Genomic DNA, 14596 nt, shown 5'->3' on the forward strand with positions numbered 1-14596 from the left:
CACAACTGGCGTCTGCACCCTTTTTGTGACCCCGCAGCCCCCATAAAACCCATTTCATTCCTCTCCACCTCCTGTCAACTGTCAACTCAAACGTCAACCGCCATTTTATCCAACTTCTCGATTGTGTTGGACGTACGGTATGAAGTTATTTATTTATTCCAAATTTGAATTTAAACCCCCTCGAATTTTTATTTCTGACGATTAAATTAATTGCAGGTGCGATGGTGCAAATAAGTTGCCCTTTATGTTGCAACGAGACTTTCGACTCACCTTCCACCCTCAAAATTCACCTGGTGGATATTGTGGAAAATCTGCATTGTCCCACTTGTCATGAAAAGTTCGACAAATTGTCTGACCTTGTGGACCATTTGGACACCGCCTGTGCTCTTATTATAGAAATCGATGACCAGTCAATCGAGAGTCCTCAAAGCATCGAAGAAACTGGCGAGCTTTCGGAGAGTATTCTAGCCAGAGCGCTACTGGAGGGTGGTAAAGGCACGACGGAACTCGTAGAGGAACAAGTGCAGTATTACTGTCAAAGTTGTGATTCGCAGTTCGGGGATATCGACGACCACTTGAGTAATTTCCATCAAGGACAAGAAATAATTTTGGTAACTTTTCACTATATTTAGACCCCTGAAAATTAATTTTCTTTGTAGGAGGAGGAAACCGTCAAACCCGCGGAGCCATCCCCCCCACTCCGCAAGAAAAAAGCACCAATCACGCAAGACATCAAAGACAAAGATGGCCGCTTGTACACCCGCAAGTTCGTCAAAATCGACAAATTCTGGCTGCAGGACGAAGACACCACTTCCACCCAAAACAACGTCGTGGAAGTCGCTTTATGTCAAACCTGTAACACTTGTTTCCCCACCTCTGAAAACCACGAATGCGCCGAAACCGACGCCAAAGATTTGCACATTTGCGACATTTGCAACACCTCTTTCTCCTCCCTCAAGTCCTTGAGGCTCCACCACCGCATGCACGTGCCAATCAAAACGCGCGAAATCGAAGCCGCGACCAATGACGACGACAGGGAGGAGACAGTCAGGGAGATCTTTATTTGCAAAGTGTGCAAAAAGACGTACAACAAAGAGCACGAACAAGCACACATGAGTTTGCACGAGTACAACAACGGGTTTAATTGCGGGGTGTGCAATAGGAAGTTCTTTACCAAGCCTAACCTAGAAATGCACATGAAGGCTCACACTAACAATAAAAAGTTTACTTGTTCGTATTGTAAGAAGCCGTTCGTGACGTACGATGCTTTGAACGAGCATTTGCAGAATCAGTGCCAGAAGAGGCCGTACGCTTGCCAGTACTGCGGCCGGAGATTCACGAGGCCGCACGAGAAGGTCAAGCACGAACGGATACATACGGGGGAGAAGCCACACGTGTGCGAGATCTGCGGCAAGGCTTTTAGGGTGAGTTATTGCTTGACGTTGCACTTGAGGACGCATACGGGGTCCAGGCCTTACCAGTGCAAACATTGCGGGAAGAGGTTTAAGTCTCATAGTGTGTATAACCATCATTTGTTGACGCATTCGGATGTGAGGGCTTATAAGTGTCCTTATTGTCCGAAGGCTTTTAAAACCAGCGTCCAGTTGGCGGGGCATAAGAATAGCCACATCAAGCCGTTTACGTGTACGGAGTGTAATAGGCCTTTTGCGTCCTTGTATGCGGTGAGGGCCCACATGGAGACACACAAGAGGGACAACAACTTGAAGTACGAGTGTTGGATTTGTGGGGCTTTGTACTCGAGGGCGTTCGCTTTGAGGGATCATTTGAAGCAGCAGCACCAGCAGGTGGTGGGGGAGAAAGATAAAACGGAAGTGGTGGGAGTGGATGAGGAGATGGAGGCGGCAAATTCGATTTTAGTTAACGAGGATGATATTATTTTGGGGCTGGAGGGGGCGACGAGTATCGAGATAATTGAGAACGAGGGGGATTGAATCAGGTTTTCGTGACTTCTGCTGTTTTTAATGTACCTGTTAAATAAACTGAGTGTTAGTAAGGTTATGTTCGGCTTTCATTACAAAAACAACAAAAACTTTTTTTTTTCTGAAAGGTGTTTATTGAGGCACCGGAGGTTCAACGACAGGTATCTGGGATACAAAGGGTGAGGCGTTCGAATCAGCCGCTTCGATCTCTTCCTCTTCGTAATCATTCCATGGTTGCACGCGGCCACTTCCAAAAACTGCGAAAAAAAAACACGTAGCAAACAGGATGGCCAAATGTAGCCAAAAAACAGGTATCCAGTCCATGTAAGAGTCCTAAAAAGAAAACTGTAAAATTCGATTGAACAAGTTTTTTTCGTACTTCCAAAGTCCAGTATTTCCTGATTTCCGGTAGGATAATTCCTGGTAGGGCTCCGATTCCGTTGACTATACCCATTATTATGCCACTATAGTTCGGCGCGAGATCCAGAGTGTTGATTCTGGTGCCTGAGTAGTAAAAACTCATCATACCCATACCGACCGTGAACAGAAAAACTGCTGTTTTTCTGGCACAAGCAGCGTAAGCTGCTGCCACCACGAATATGGCTGGTCCCACAGCACCTGAAAACTCCTTAGAAGCAGTTCGTTTAATAAACGGAAGTCGTACCAAACGTGGTGAAGGACTTGCGGTTTGTGGTAATTTCCACCACTCGCTTATTGATTAGGAAGTCTACTAAAAATCCAGTGGAGAGAGTTAGAACACCCATCGTCAGGTATGGCACAGCAGCTATATAGTAACTCTGCTTTAAGTCGAACTTCAACACAGACATCATGTACTTGGGAAGATCTTTGATCATCACGTGCCACATCCACGTATGGCCGAACTGCGCAATGATCAGTGCCCACAGACGAATCGAGAACAACATCTCGATCCAAGGTATTTTTGTAACTTTGTCAACAAGCAAAGTCTCTAAAAGCAAATCGTGAAAGCTCACAAGCTCACTTCTTACCAAGTTCCTCCTGGAGATAAGCGTACTCCTTTTCAGTGGCCAATGGACTATTTCTGTACGTCGCCTGTCCAAAAACTAGCCAAACTACCAACCAGATTGCTGCTAGGGAACTCTGTAAGTACAAGAGCGAACTCCAAGTATCTGTATAAACGATGAAAGAAACGCTCACTGCATCTCTAAACACAACAGCGAACTGAGTAGCGCAAAAAACTATACTACTCAGTTTTCCTCTATCGCGAGCTGGTGTCCAGTGCGCTAGAATCGAATGGACACTAGGAAAAAGCATTCCAATTGAGAAACCTGTAAGTCCTTGAAGCCCAGTCAGGATATTGTAGTCGTGCGAACTACCGGTTAACATCACTGGAGTGAAGACTGTTAAAATGATCGTTACGAAAGTGCAACAAGACAAAACGATTTTGCCTCCGTATTTGTCGGAAAAGTAGCCGCCGGGAAAGTGCCCGAAAAAGTACCCGTAGAAAAATGCCTTAGCAATGGAGGTTTGACTTGCTGCTGACCAGTCGTACAGATTTTTTGTCTTCTAGAAAATGATGCTATAGGTTTTGAGGGATGGCCAAGAGTACTTACTGAAGTATTTACTGGGCTGGATTGCTTTTGTGTTTCGTTATAGTAGCAGATGTCATTTTTGTTCGTAAAGCGTGAGACGTTCGCGGGTACTACCAACTGATTCAATGCCAGTTTAAAAGATATACGTATGGTGAAGTTGGTTAGTACTCCGAAGAACAGCAGAAGGGCCATGATGTAGCGTTGTGGGAGAAGGCACACTGAAACAAACCTACCAATTTCAGAATCAAAACTAGAATAAACTTACGGCGACGTTTCGGCCTTTGAGAAAGTCTGAAAATGTTGTCCAGACAGTACATTTTCACTGGAATCTTGACGGAAAAAAAAAGTACAGAACGTTCAAAGTATGTGTAAACAGACGTCGTAGCTATGGAGTTACACGCTGAAGCGTTTGTTAGATGTACTGGCAGTGTGATTTCGAAAGAGTTTAAGATGAACTAAAGAAATCTTAACGAAAACTGTTTTTGCGTCATGCAGGTAATTTTGATAGACATCAAAGGTACCACAATATAGGTTTCAAGAAAGATCTACCAAGCCAAATTTTGAGTCGACGACATCGAACTTTAGTCGAAATAAAACTCGTTGCTGCTGACAATCTGTTTCTTCGTAACTATGTAGATGCAGTAAACAAAATTCACGAAAACTGTCAACCAGAACACTGTTATGAAGCCATAAATAAAAGACCGAACTCCAAGAACTGAATTGCTAACTGCATGGTTGAACATAACAGCGAACTGAGCGGCGCAAGAAGTACACTACTCAGTTTTCCCCTTTTTCGAACTGGAGTCCAATGGTAAGAAATGGACGGACGCGAGGAGAGATCTTTCCCGAAAACTAGGAAGTTCTTGTTCCGCGTGGAACGTCTGCAGCTATTGGTACTTCCGTGAAGATTGTGAAATGTAACAGCTAACTCAATAAAATTCATGTGCTAAATTTGTGCGTCTTATTTTTATTATCGCTGTGGGTAGGTTTTTCCTTGTCTCTAAATATGAGTACTACCAGATGGGGTTCCATTGCAAAATGGCTACGGAATGGAGAGTAGTACTTGCACTGAACAACGGAACGGTCAAAAGAAAATACAACGTTGTAATAGTTAAGATTTTTTATTTTTGCTGTCACAATGTCATTTTTAAGATGCATCAATGTGTGCTAGGCGATTTTCCAGTTCGTAATCATTCCATGGTTGCACTTCTCCACTTCCAAAACTTATAAAAAAAATACACGTACAAAGCAGTATAAAGAAATGTAACCAGAACAAGGCTTTCCATTCGTTGAAGGTGTTCTAAAAAGAAAACGGTAAAAATGGTTCAGCAGAATGGTTAGTTGCACATTTATAATTAGGTCATCCTCGATGTGTGGTACTATAACACCTGGTATAGCCCCAATTCCGTTAACTATGCCCATTATCGTGCCGCTATAGTTTGGTGCAAGATCCAGAGTGTTGATTCTAGTACCTGTGTAGTAAAAACTCGTCATACTTATACCAACTGCGAACAGAATAATCGCTGCTTCTCTTGAACAATGAACAAAAGGTACTGCCGCTAAGAAAATGGCAGGTCCAACAGCACCTGAAAACTTCTTTAGAATCAGTACGTTTATCAAAGTGAAGTTTTACCAAACGTGGTGAAAACTTTGCGGCTTGTGGTAATCTTCACCAGTTTGTTGTTAATTAAGTAGTCCATAAAAAATCCATTGCTAATAGTCAGAACAGCCAGCATAGAGTACGGCAGGGCAGCCAGAAAGTAACTATTCCTCATGTTGTACCTCAATACGTACATCAGGTACTCGGGAACATCTAATATCAGTACATGCCAGATCCACATGTGGCCGAAGTGTGAAACGATGAGTGCCCACAGAGGAATAGAAAAGAACATCTTCTTCCAAGGTACTTTTCTATAATTATCACTAACCAAATCGGCTAAAAACGAATCGTGCAAGTCCACAATCTCATTTCTTACCAAGATTCCTGTCGAGATACGCATTCTCCTCTTGAGTGGACAATATACCATGTCTGTATGTCGCCTGTCCAAAAATTAGCCAAACCACCAACCAAATTGCTGCTATGGAACTATACAGGTAAAAGACCGAACTCCAAGCCTCCGTATGGAGGATGAAAGAAAAGCTAACTGCATCGTTTAACACAACACCGAACTGAGCAGCGCAAAAAACTATACCACTCAGTTTTCCTCTATCGCAAGCTGGTGTCCAATGCGCTAGAATCGAATGGACGCTGGGAAAAAGCATTCCGGTTGAGAAACCAGTAAGTGCTTGAACCCCAATCAAGGTGTAGTAGTCCATCGAACTACTGCTTAGTATCACTGGAGTCAAGATTGTTAAAATGATTGTTGCGAAAGTGCAACAAGACAAAACGATTTTTCCTCCGTATCTGTCGGAAAGGTAACCTCCGGGAAAGTGCCCCAGAAAGTATCCCAAGAAAAATGCCTGGAGGATGTGGACTTGATGTGATTCTGACCAGTCGTACTTTTTTGCGGTCTGGAAAGGTATGCTGCAGGTGTTGAAACACGGGAGAATACTTACTGTGATAGGGGGGGTGGGTGGTTCGCTATATTTGCAGGTTATGGTTGCGTTCGCAAATCGTATGATCTTGGGGGGGACTACCATGTGGAACAAGACGACTTGAAAAGACACACGTATGGTGAACAGGGCCAGTACTCCGCAGGACAGTAGAAGGGCCATGATGTAGCGTTGTGGGAGAACGCAGACTGGAGAAAAGTTACTGATTTAGGAATCAAAACTCAAATAAACTCACCTCGATATTTGAACCTATGAGAAGGTCTTAGAATTTTGTTGAAAAACTGCATTTTAACTTGAATCTTGATTGAAAAAAAATATCTTCTATCGTGATGTAGTGTTTGTAAACAGACGTCGTATCTAAGGAATTACACACAGGCGTTTGTTAAAATGTCGACTGCCAGTGTGATATTGAGGCGGTTTAATAAAAATCAAGCAAATCTTAAAAAAATGGTTGAAAGTTATTTGGACAGAATTTCCCTTGCTTCTGAAGTACACTGCAACAAATACTGCTTCTCTGAAAAATGATAAAATTCGATTTTGTGGAATTCTACTTTTTGTGATAACCTCTATGGAGTAAAAACAATATAGAAGGTTCTAGTCACAGTGTAGTAAAAATAGGCAGCTGGGAGCCCCGAGAAGATATAATATTCTTAAAATAAGTCACTAGGGGCCCCCGAGAAGGTTTCGCCTTTTTTAAAAAAGGATAGTTGGTACCCCCGAGAAGGTTTCACATTCTTAAAAAAAGTTATTTGACGCCCCCGAGAAGGTTTTACATTTTTAAAAAATACAGTTGGGACCCCCGAGAAGGTTTCACATTAAAAAAATATATTTGGGGCTCCCGAGAAGGTTTCACATTAAAAAAAACATTTGGCGCCCCTGAGGAGGTTTCACATTTTTAAAAAAGACAGTTGGGACCCCCGAGAAAGTTGCACATTATTAAAAAAATACAGTTGGAACCCGCGAGAAGGTTTCACATAAAAACAATATTTGAGGTCCCCGAGAAGGTTCTACATTTTTAGAAAAGCCAGTTGGGACCCCCGAGAAGGTTTCACATTTTTAAAAAAGACAGTTGGGACCCTGAGAAGGTTTCACATTAAAAAAAAAATACATTTTGGGCCCCCGAGAAGGTTTTACATTTTTAAAAAAGACAGTTGGGAGCCCCGACAAGGTTTTACATTTTTAAAAAAGACAGTTGGGACCCCCGAGAAGGTTTCACATTAAAAAAAGAGAATTAGGACCCACGGGAAGGCTTTACATAATTTGTTATCGTAAACATAAATGTAAATGATTTTTTAATGCATAGTGAGCCGAGGGCGGAGCTTAGATGCAAAATCCTCATTTCTCCACAAGAAATTATGTGAGAAAAGTTCTTAAAAGAGTAAAATTTTGTAAAAAAAATATGAATTTTGCAGTTAGACTCCGCCTCTCGGTCTGACAATGAATAAAAAAAATCATTACAATTGAGATGGGGTGGGTGGGTGGGGCTTATATTTCACCCTGTCGTGTTAATATACGTAGTTTTCTTTTCACAACAAGAAACTTAAAATATGTTAAAAATTCTTGTAGGGAAATATGTATTTTGTAATTATGCCCCGCCCCTCTGTTTGACAACGAATAAAAAATTAATCACAATTGAGATCGGGATTTTTTTTAGCTACATATAGTTTCTTTGAACAACACGATAGCTATTTTGAGTTTCTTGTTGGGAAATGAAGATTTCGTATATTAGAAAAATAAAATGTAGGAAATATAGGCCCCGCCCACCCACCCCCTCTCGATTGTGACGATTTTTTATTCATTTTTAATTTCTTGTTGGGACAACAAGACTTTGTACATTAAGAAAAAATGTACAAAATATAAGCCCCACCCACCCACCCCCTCTCAATTGTGATGATTTTTTTATGCATAGTGAGCCGAGGGCGGAGCTTAGGTGCAAAATCCTCATTTCTCCACAAGAAATTATGTGAAAAAAGTTCTTAAAAGAGTAAAATTTTGTAAAAAAAATATGAATTTTGCAGTTAGACTCCGCATCTCGGTCTGACAATGAATAAAAAAAATCATTACAATTGAGATGGGGTGGGTGGGCGGGACTTATATTTTGCCCTTCCTTCTTAATATACGTAGTTTTCTTTTCACAACAAGAAACTTAAAATATGTCCAAAATTTCTGTAGGGAAATATGTATTTTGTAATTATGCCCCGTCCCTCTGTTTGACAACGAATAAAAAATTAATCACAATTGAGATCGGGATTTTTTTTTAGCTACATATAGTTTTCTTTGAACAACACGATAGCTATTTTTAGTTTCTTGTTGGGGAATGAACATTTCGTATATTAGAAAAATAAAATGTAGGAAATATAGGGCCCGCCCACTCACCCCCTCTCGATTGTGACGATTTTTTATTCATTTTTAATTTCTTGTTGGGACAACAAGACTTCGTACATTAAGAAAAAATGTACAAAATATAAGCCCCGCCCACCCACCCGCTCTCAATTGTAATGATTTTTTTATGCATCGTGAGCCGAGGGCGGAGCATAATATGCTGTCTACATTTTTTCTATTCTTTTCTTTTTTTTAGCCAAACGTATCATGATGATTTTTTTCCTCGTTGTCAGATCGAGGGGCGAACCTTATTTGCAAAACCCATATTTGTCTAAAAAAATTACTATTTCAAACATATCTTAAGTTTCTCGTTGTGAAAAGATAACTACATTGTATTAAGAAAAAAGGACAAATATAAGCCCCGCCCATCCACCCTGTCTCAATTGTGATGAATTTTTCATTCGTTGTTAGGTCGAGGGGCGGGGTTTAATTCCAAAATTCATATTTACCTAGAAAAATTTACCTTTTTAGACATGTTTTAAGTTTCTAAAAATAAAAAAAAACATCACAATGGAGATGGGGTGAATAGGCGGGGTGGGTCTCTTGTGAAAAGAAGGCTACATATGTTAAGAAAAAAAGGCAAAATATAAATATAATTTGTAACCAGTAGATCACGGCCGGAATGCCTTACGCCAATGCTAAACTGTTGTTCTAGCGTGCATTATGTTTTTGCCAAAATTTGGACGGGTAGGGAAAAACTTAGCCTCGTTCAGGTTAGCTTATTAAATGTCAACTATCTGATTCAATCCAAGCTGTCCTGAATATTAAGAAGTTTTGGTGAGATAGAAACATCTCAGATGAATGGACTAAAAATTGTGAAAAATTATACCTAAAATCTTTAAAAGTCATGTGTCATAAATTGTTTTTATTAACAGTGTAATTTATTTATGTGACTCGTGGGTCCATATATTGGTTTCTTGGCGTCATAGAGGAATTCTCCATCTCTATTTCTTCTTCTTCATGGTCATCACCATTCCACGACTGAGTCTCCGTAGAGCCGATGAACGTGAACGTAAGAGTGCAGAAAGCAACCATGCCCACGTATACCCAAAACATCAGTTTTTTCTCCGGTAGCGTATTCTAAAAATGTTGTATTACAAGAAGATTAACGCATTAGTCTGTTCTCACATGGGGTCTAATAATTGCTGCAAGTTTTGGCACACCTATAACAGGAGTGATATCAAATGTATTCATCATACCCATAACGGATGCACTGAAATTCGGTGCAAATTCCAAAGTGTTGATTCTGGTGCCACTAAAGTAGAAAGACATAAGGATCATCCCTATAGTAATCAAAACAATCGCCGATTCCCAATGGCAGCCAGCATAGCTGGACGATAGAAGAAAAGTGATCGGTCCCATGAGACCTAGAAATTTTTGTCACGGCAAAAAACCTCTACACTGTTTGATTTTACCGATAGTCGTGTAGAGCTTGCGCAGAGTCATCAAATGTACGTATTTCCGATTCGTCAAAAAGTCTGCAACAAATCCATTCAGTACTGTCATCAAACCCATCAAGAAATAGGAGAGAGCACATAAACCGTCGGTTGTCTGATAGTCGAAGTAGAGGGCATGTCTTAAATAGGGATGAAGGTTGGTGAGCATCACCTTCCACATCCAATTGAAACCGAAATGAGCAACGACCACTGCCCATAAAGCAAACGACGTGAAAAATTTCAACCAGGGGAATTTTTTTCTGCGAAAAGCTGTCATATTTTCTGAAACGAAACATCGACACCGTACTTTATCAAAATCTTACCTAGTTTCCTCGTCAGGAACTGCAGCTCTTCCTCATGCAGCCATTTGTTTTTTTTACTCTGGTAGTGCGAAAACCCGAAGAACGCAAAACATACAACCCAGATTAACCCCAATGCTATGTACAAGTAGAAAGGCGCGTTCCACATTTTTGTCGCGAGGATGAAATTGCTGGTAGTTCCGTAATGGAACACAACAGCGAACTGTGATGCACAGTAAGCTATAGAAGCCAGTCTTGCTCTCTCTTCCACGGGTGTCCACTGGGCTAGAATCGAGTTAGCGCCGCTATAAAACATCGCAAGTCCAACACCGGAGAGAAATTGCCAGAACATCAAAATGTAGTAGTCCATATCACCACCGCTGAGTATGGGGGGTATTATCGCCTCTACCAGACCGAGGAGTATTACTGGAATCCAGACAAAGTATTTTCCGCCGTACATATCCGCGAAATATCCACTAGGAAAGGCCGTTACGAGGACACCACATGAGGGTGCCAACTCGAGGTTTAGATAATCCGAAGGGGCCCAGAGGTGGAACGAGGGCTTTACGTAGGTTACTTTGCTTACATTTCTTGCGAATTTGCACTGACCGCTGTAACTGAGATTAGTGTACGGTTCTGGTTCTTTCATATGCTGTAAGGCTTCTTTGAAGGAGATGTACATGAGAATGTAAGCGATGCCTCCAGTGCAGAGTAGAATGGATATTTTGTAACGGTAAGGAATGTTCGAAAGAGACTTACATCGCAGCTTGGTTACCAAAGTCGGTAGGATACTTGAACTTTGAGGGGTATCATTTAAAAAATGTGATGACATTTTTACGAAGAACGAATTGTCAATATGGTATGTTGCTGTGATACTTGACAAACAAAAGTTTTTTCTGTGGGACACAGTTTAAGAAATAGTTACTAATCCGAAAGATTAACAGGTTATGGGCCTAGAGTACTAGCCAAGTACTATTGCAGTAAAACTAGAAGCAAAACGAAAGAAACTCATACGCGACCCGGTACGACGCCTATGGGTCTTCTAGTATGTGTGTGCTTATTCTGCTATATACGGAGATGACTCATCAGCGGCCGGCGGAGCGCTAAAGAAAAGACAGTTGTTTTCTTGAAATTGCATTTCATATGGAATGCCGTTATTCTGTTTTTCTATCACTGATAAATTTCCAGAAGAACTTTGGAACGTATAAATTATAAACTTTGATTAAGTTCTTTGCAGCGACCACGTAAAGTTTTAAAATATTGGTAATCCTCAAATATACCCGATTGTTTGTGGGCTAAATCAGCTTCTTTAGGTCGATTCCAATTGATAGAAGCATAAAAATCGATAGGATCTTCTGCAGTAGAAGAAGATGCATCCATTATTGTTGTTATGTTATGTTTCCAATTGTCTTGGAGTAAAAGAAGTAAAAGTAAAATCCGAAGATCAACAGCGAAATATTCGTTTGTTTCATCGTAACCATGTAAATGCTGACATTAACAGAATTATCGAAGACTGTCAACCAGAACACTGTTATGACGCCATAAATAAAAGACCGAACTCCAAGAACTGAATTGCTAACTGCATGGTTGAACGTAACAGCGAACTGAGTGGCACAAGAAGTACATTACTCAGTTTTCCCCTTTTTCGAGCTGGGGTCCAATGGTAAGGAACGGATCGACGCAAGGAGAAATCTTTCCCAAAAAGAAGAAAGTATGTAGCTTTGGGAGCAACGAGAACAAGAGTCGTACTACCGGAACATCTGAGATTAGTGTACTAAATTGTGAAAAATACCAAAAATCAATAAAAATGATACTATATTAATTTCGAAGGTTTTTGTTTTAATGAAGAGTCTCTATTACAATTATCAATTTTATATGAAGAAAAACACACAAGGAAAATTGGAACTAAATGACACTTTGTTTTTTGTTTTTACTTTGTGGTGTCTTTGGCTTTGGCTGTTGTGATGTAGTGGGCTCATTTCTTTGAACGTTTACTTCTTCTTCCTCATCTTTATAATTCCACGGTTGAACATCCGCACTCCCAAATATAGTGAACACGATAGTCGTGAAAGAAAGTATACCAAAGTGTATCCAGAACATGATTCTTTTCTCCGGCAACGATTGCTAAAAGTTTACTATTACAAGACGATTTACGCATTAATCTAGTCTGACATTGGGTGCTATTTTTCTAGAACTGGTGGCAGAATTAAATGAGGAATAAAGTCAAACATATTCATAAAACTAATGATGGTTCCGCTAAAATTCGGTGCAATTTCCAGACTATTGACCAAGATTAATTAGTTCGCAGGATTGAAAAGATTCAAAATCTCATGGGGTTGCCAATATGAAAACTCTTTTGTAACAATATGTTAATTTTGAAGGTTTCTATTTTGATAAACGTTTTTGATTACAATTAAAAGTTATACTTTATTTCGTGGTTGATGTTGAGGTAACACTTGGTTATATCTTGATGTAGAGGGGGCACTACCTGATGCCTCATACAGTTCTTCTTCCTCACCTTCGTAATTCCACGACTGAACATCCCCAGACCCAAATATACTATACACGAAATTCGCGCAAGCCATTATACCCAAGTCTACCCAGAACATCATCCTTTTCTCCGTCAACGATTCCTAAAAATTTAATATCACAAGGCGATTTATACATTAGTTTGTTCTGACTGTGGGTGATACAGATGCTGCAACTTTTGGCTGAATTAAAACAGGAATAAAGTTAAACGTATTCATAAAACCCATAACGGTTCCACTGAAATTCGGTGCAAGTTCTAAAGTGTTGATTCTGGTACCACTGAAGTAGAAACTCATCAGTCCCGTCCCTATAATAAAGAAGCAGGCCGCCATTATCCTATAGCAACCAGAATAGGCAGCCGCCAGAAGGAACACTGCCGGTCCCATGCCACCTACAAGTTTTCTTTTCGGCTAAAATCTCATCATTGTCTGATTTTACCAAAAGTCGTGTAGAGTTTGCGCAGAGTCGTCGACTGGACGTAACCTCGATTCGTCAAATAGTCTGCAACAAATCCACTCACCGGCGTCAAACAAGTCGTCGACATATATGCAATGGCAGATAAGGCGGCGGCAGTGTGGAATTCTAAATACAGCACATATCTTAAAAAGAAATGAACATTCTTGAACATGGCTTGCCAGATCCATAGGTGCCCAATATGCATAATGGCCAGTGACCATAAAGGAAGCGACTTCAATAATTTCCTCCAGGGGACTTTTTTTCGGTTAAAAGTTGTTGATTCCTCTGAAACGAGACTTCAACGTCGTAAAATAGTGAGTGGATAATATATCAAAATATTACCGAGCTGTTTTTTCAGGAAATCCAGCTCTTCTTGTCGCAGCCATCGGTTTTTAGTATAATAGTAGGAAAACCCGAAGAACACAAAGAACCCAGACCAGATTAATCCAACAGCCGCGTATACGAAAAACGGTGCGTTCCACATTTCCGTCGCTAGGATGAAGTTGTCGTTAATTCCATGGTGAAACGTAACAGCGAACGGTATTCCGCAGTAAACTATAGAAGCCAGTCTTCCTCTCTCTTCCAGTGGTGTCCATTGGGCCACAATCGAGTTAGTGCCGCAAAGAACTATCGCACCACCAACACCGATGAGAAATTCCCAGATAAACAAAACGTAGAACTCTACATCAGCACCACATAGCATCGGGGGTACCACCACTTCTATCACGCTCAGAACTATTATGGGTACCAAGACGAAATATTTTCCGCCGTGTTTATCGGACAAGACGCCGCTGGGAATGGAACTGACCATGATACCAAGTGCGGGTGCCTGCTGGAGTATTTGATAGAACTCCTTTCCCCATTTGTAGAAATCTCCGTCCACATGCCTCACTCTGCTTATGTGTTTTTCGAATTTGCAGTCGATGCTGTAGTTGGAGTTATAGTTTGGGCCCAGTTCGTGAAGGTGTCTAAAGGATCTGGGAAAGGAAAAATACGTGAGGAAGTAAGCAAAAGACCCGATGCTGAGTAGAATCGCTATTATATAACGATAACGAATATACCGCAAAGACTTAATTCGCTGCTTGATTCGCGAACGCGATAGTATACCGGAATTTTGTACTGAAACGGTCGGATCTCGTGATGACATTTATACGAAAAAAACAAAAAACAAACAAGTCGTGTCAGCACGACGTGCTACTCGGATCCCAAAAAACAATGAATTACTTCCTAAATTGTTAACACTGGCCATCATTCTTATAATCGGATGTTAGTTGTCGATATTGGAAGTCTAAAGTTTGTTGTACTACGTGTGATTCTGCTCCCAGGTGGAGGTAAAAAAAAGACAACTTTCCTACAAGATACGTATTTTCGATATAGGTAACCGTTGATGAGTCCATGTAGAAAAGGAAATCAAATTATTCATAATCCAA

The 14596-nt window shown here is 40.7% G+C and overlaps 5 protein-coding genes across 8 annotated transcripts; 1 reads left to right on the plus strand and 4 right to left on the minus strand.

Moving 5' to 3' along the window:
• The first annotated feature begins 53 nt into the window (after positions 1 to 53).
• Positions 54 to 2019, plus strand: LOC135133106 (zinc finger protein 883-like). The gene is made up of 3 exons (XM_064061367.1): positions 54 to 137; positions 217 to 611; positions 660 to 2019. The coding sequence occupies exons 2-3, from the start codon at positions 222 to 224 to the stop codon at positions 1950 to 1952; spliced, it is 1683 nt and encodes a 560-aa protein (XP_063917437.1). The 5' UTR covers positions 54 to 137; positions 217 to 221; the 3' UTR covers positions 1953 to 2019.
• A 38-nt stretch (positions 2020 to 2057) lies between these two features.
• On the minus strand, positions 2058 to 3905 carry LOC135133107 (sialin-like). 3 transcript variants are annotated; one of them, XM_064061370.1, is made up of 7 exons: positions 3777 to 3905; positions 3533 to 3729; positions 3117 to 3485; positions 2948 to 3059; positions 2605 to 2907; positions 2320 to 2558; positions 2058 to 2273 (listed from the first exon to the last, which is right to left on the minus strand). In XM_064061370.1, exons 1-7 carry the CDS (start codon positions 3826 to 3828, stop codon positions 2073 to 2075), a joined length of 1473 nt encoding a protein of 490 aa, XP_063917440.1. In that variant the 5' UTR covers positions 3829 to 3905; the 3' UTR covers positions 2058 to 2072. The 3 variants fall into 3 exon arrangements, with proteins under 3 accessions (XP_063917440.1, XP_063917439.1, XP_063917438.1); XM_064061369.1 differs by having other exon boundaries at positions 2948 to 3482; XM_064061368.1 differs by having other exon boundaries at positions 2948 to 3485.
• Positions 3906 to 4645: 740 nt separating this feature from the next.
• On the minus strand, positions 4646 to 6404 carry LOC135132732 (sialin-like). The gene is made up of 6 exons (XM_064060925.1): positions 6300 to 6404; positions 6068 to 6252; positions 5488 to 6022; positions 5145 to 5447; positions 4859 to 5097; positions 4646 to 4811 (listed from the first exon to the last, which is right to left on the minus strand). Exons 1-6 carry the CDS (start codon positions 6349 to 6351, stop codon positions 4659 to 4661), a joined length of 1467 nt encoding a protein of 488 aa, XP_063916995.1. The 5' UTR covers positions 6352 to 6404; the 3' UTR covers positions 4646 to 4658.
• A 2924-nt stretch (positions 6405 to 9328) lies between these two features.
• On the minus strand, positions 9329 to 11089 carry LOC135132765 (sialin-like). Of its 2 annotated transcripts, XM_064060962.1 has the most exons (5): positions 10206 to 11089; positions 9982 to 10164; positions 9862 to 9924; positions 9575 to 9813; positions 9329 to 9526 (listed from the first exon to the last, which is right to left on the minus strand). In XM_064060962.1, exons 1-5 carry the CDS (start codon positions 11011 to 11013, stop codon positions 9332 to 9334), a joined length of 1488 nt encoding a protein of 495 aa, XP_063917032.1. In that variant the 5' UTR covers positions 11014 to 11089; the 3' UTR covers positions 9329 to 9331. The 2 variants fall into 2 exon arrangements, with proteins under 2 accessions (XP_063917032.1, XP_063917031.1); XM_064060961.1 differs by having other exon boundaries at positions 9862 to 10164; positions 10206 to 11087.
• Positions 11090 to 12550: 1461 nt separating this feature from the next.
• On the minus strand, positions 12551 to 14325 carry LOC135132656 (sialin-like). Its single transcript, XM_064060803.1, has 4 exons — positions 13509 to 14325; positions 13149 to 13451; positions 12863 to 13101; positions 12551 to 12814 (listed from the first exon to the last, which is right to left on the minus strand). Exons 1-4 carry the CDS (start codon positions 14311 to 14313, stop codon positions 12602 to 12604), a joined length of 1560 nt encoding a protein of 519 aa, XP_063916873.1. The 5' UTR covers positions 14314 to 14325; the 3' UTR covers positions 12551 to 12601.
• Positions 14326 to 14596: the final 271 nt, after the last annotated feature.

The sequence above is a fragment of the Zophobas morio genome, unplaced genomic scaffold (assembly GCF_036711695.1).
Source record: "Zophobas morio isolate AGI-343-1 ecotype UQ-CSIRO unplaced genomic scaffold, CSIRO_AGI_Zmor_V1 ptg000021l, whole genome shotgun sequence".
NCBI classification, from domain to species: Eukaryota; Metazoa; Arthropoda; class Insecta; order Coleoptera; family Tenebrionidae; genus Zophobas; species Zophobas morio.

Bases quoted from the DNA above. Each gene is read 5' to 3' on its own strand.
- LOC135133106 (XM_064061367.1), top strand. From the start codon at position 222: ATGGTGCAAATAAGTTGCCCTTTATGTTGCAACGAGACTTTCGACTCA. The intron at 612-659 runs GTAACTTTTCAC...TTTTCTTTGTAG, and splicing joins AAGGACAAGAAATAATTTTG to GAGGAGGAAACCGTCAAACC.
- LOC135133107 (XM_064061368.1), bottom strand. From the start codon at position 3,828: ATGTACTGTCTGGACAACATTTTCAGACTTTCTCAAAGGCCGAAACGT. The intron at 3,730-3,776 runs GTAAGTTTATTC...GGTTTGTTTCAG, and splicing joins TCAAAGGCCGAAACGTCGCC to TGTGCCTTCTCCCACAACGC. The intron at 2,274-2,319 runs GTACGAAAAAAA...TTTTCTTTTTAG, and splicing joins GGAAATACTGGACTTTGGAA to GACTCTTACATGGACTGGAT.
- LOC135132732 (XM_064060925.1), bottom strand. From the start codon at position 6,351: ATGCAGTTTTTCAACAAAATTCTAAGACCTTCTCATAGGTTCAAATAT. The intron at 5,098-5,144 runs GTAAAACTTCAC...AGAAGTTTTCAG, and splicing joins CAAAGTTTTCACCACGTTTG to GTGCTGTTGGACCTGCCATT. The intron at 4,812-4,858 runs GTGCAACTAACC...TTTTCTTTTTAG, and splicing joins AGGATGACCTAATTATAAAT to AACACCTTCAACGAATGGAA.
- LOC135132765 (XM_064060961.1), bottom strand. From the start codon at position 11,013: ATGTCATCACATTTTTTAAATGATACCCCTCAAAGTTCAAGTATCCTA. The intron at 9,814-9,861 runs GTAAAATCAAAC...AAAAATTTCTAG, and splicing joins CAAGCTCTACACGACTATCG to GTCTCATGGGACCGATCACT. The intron at 9,527-9,574 runs GTGAGAACAGAC...CAACATTTTTAG, and splicing joins CAGCAATTATTAGACCCCAT to AATACGCTACCGGAGAAAAA.
- LOC135132656 (XM_064060803.1), bottom strand. From the start codon at position 14,313: ATGTCATCACGAGATCCGACCGTTTCAGTACAAAATTCCGGTATACTA. The intron at 13,452-13,508 runs GTAATATTTTGA...GTCTCGTTTCAG, and splicing joins TTTCCTGAAAAAACAGCTCG to AGGAATCAACAACTTTTAAC. The intron at 12,815-12,862 runs GTCAGAACAAAC...TTAAATTTTTAG, and splicing joins CAGCATCTGTATCACCCACA to GAATCGTTGACGGAGAAAAG.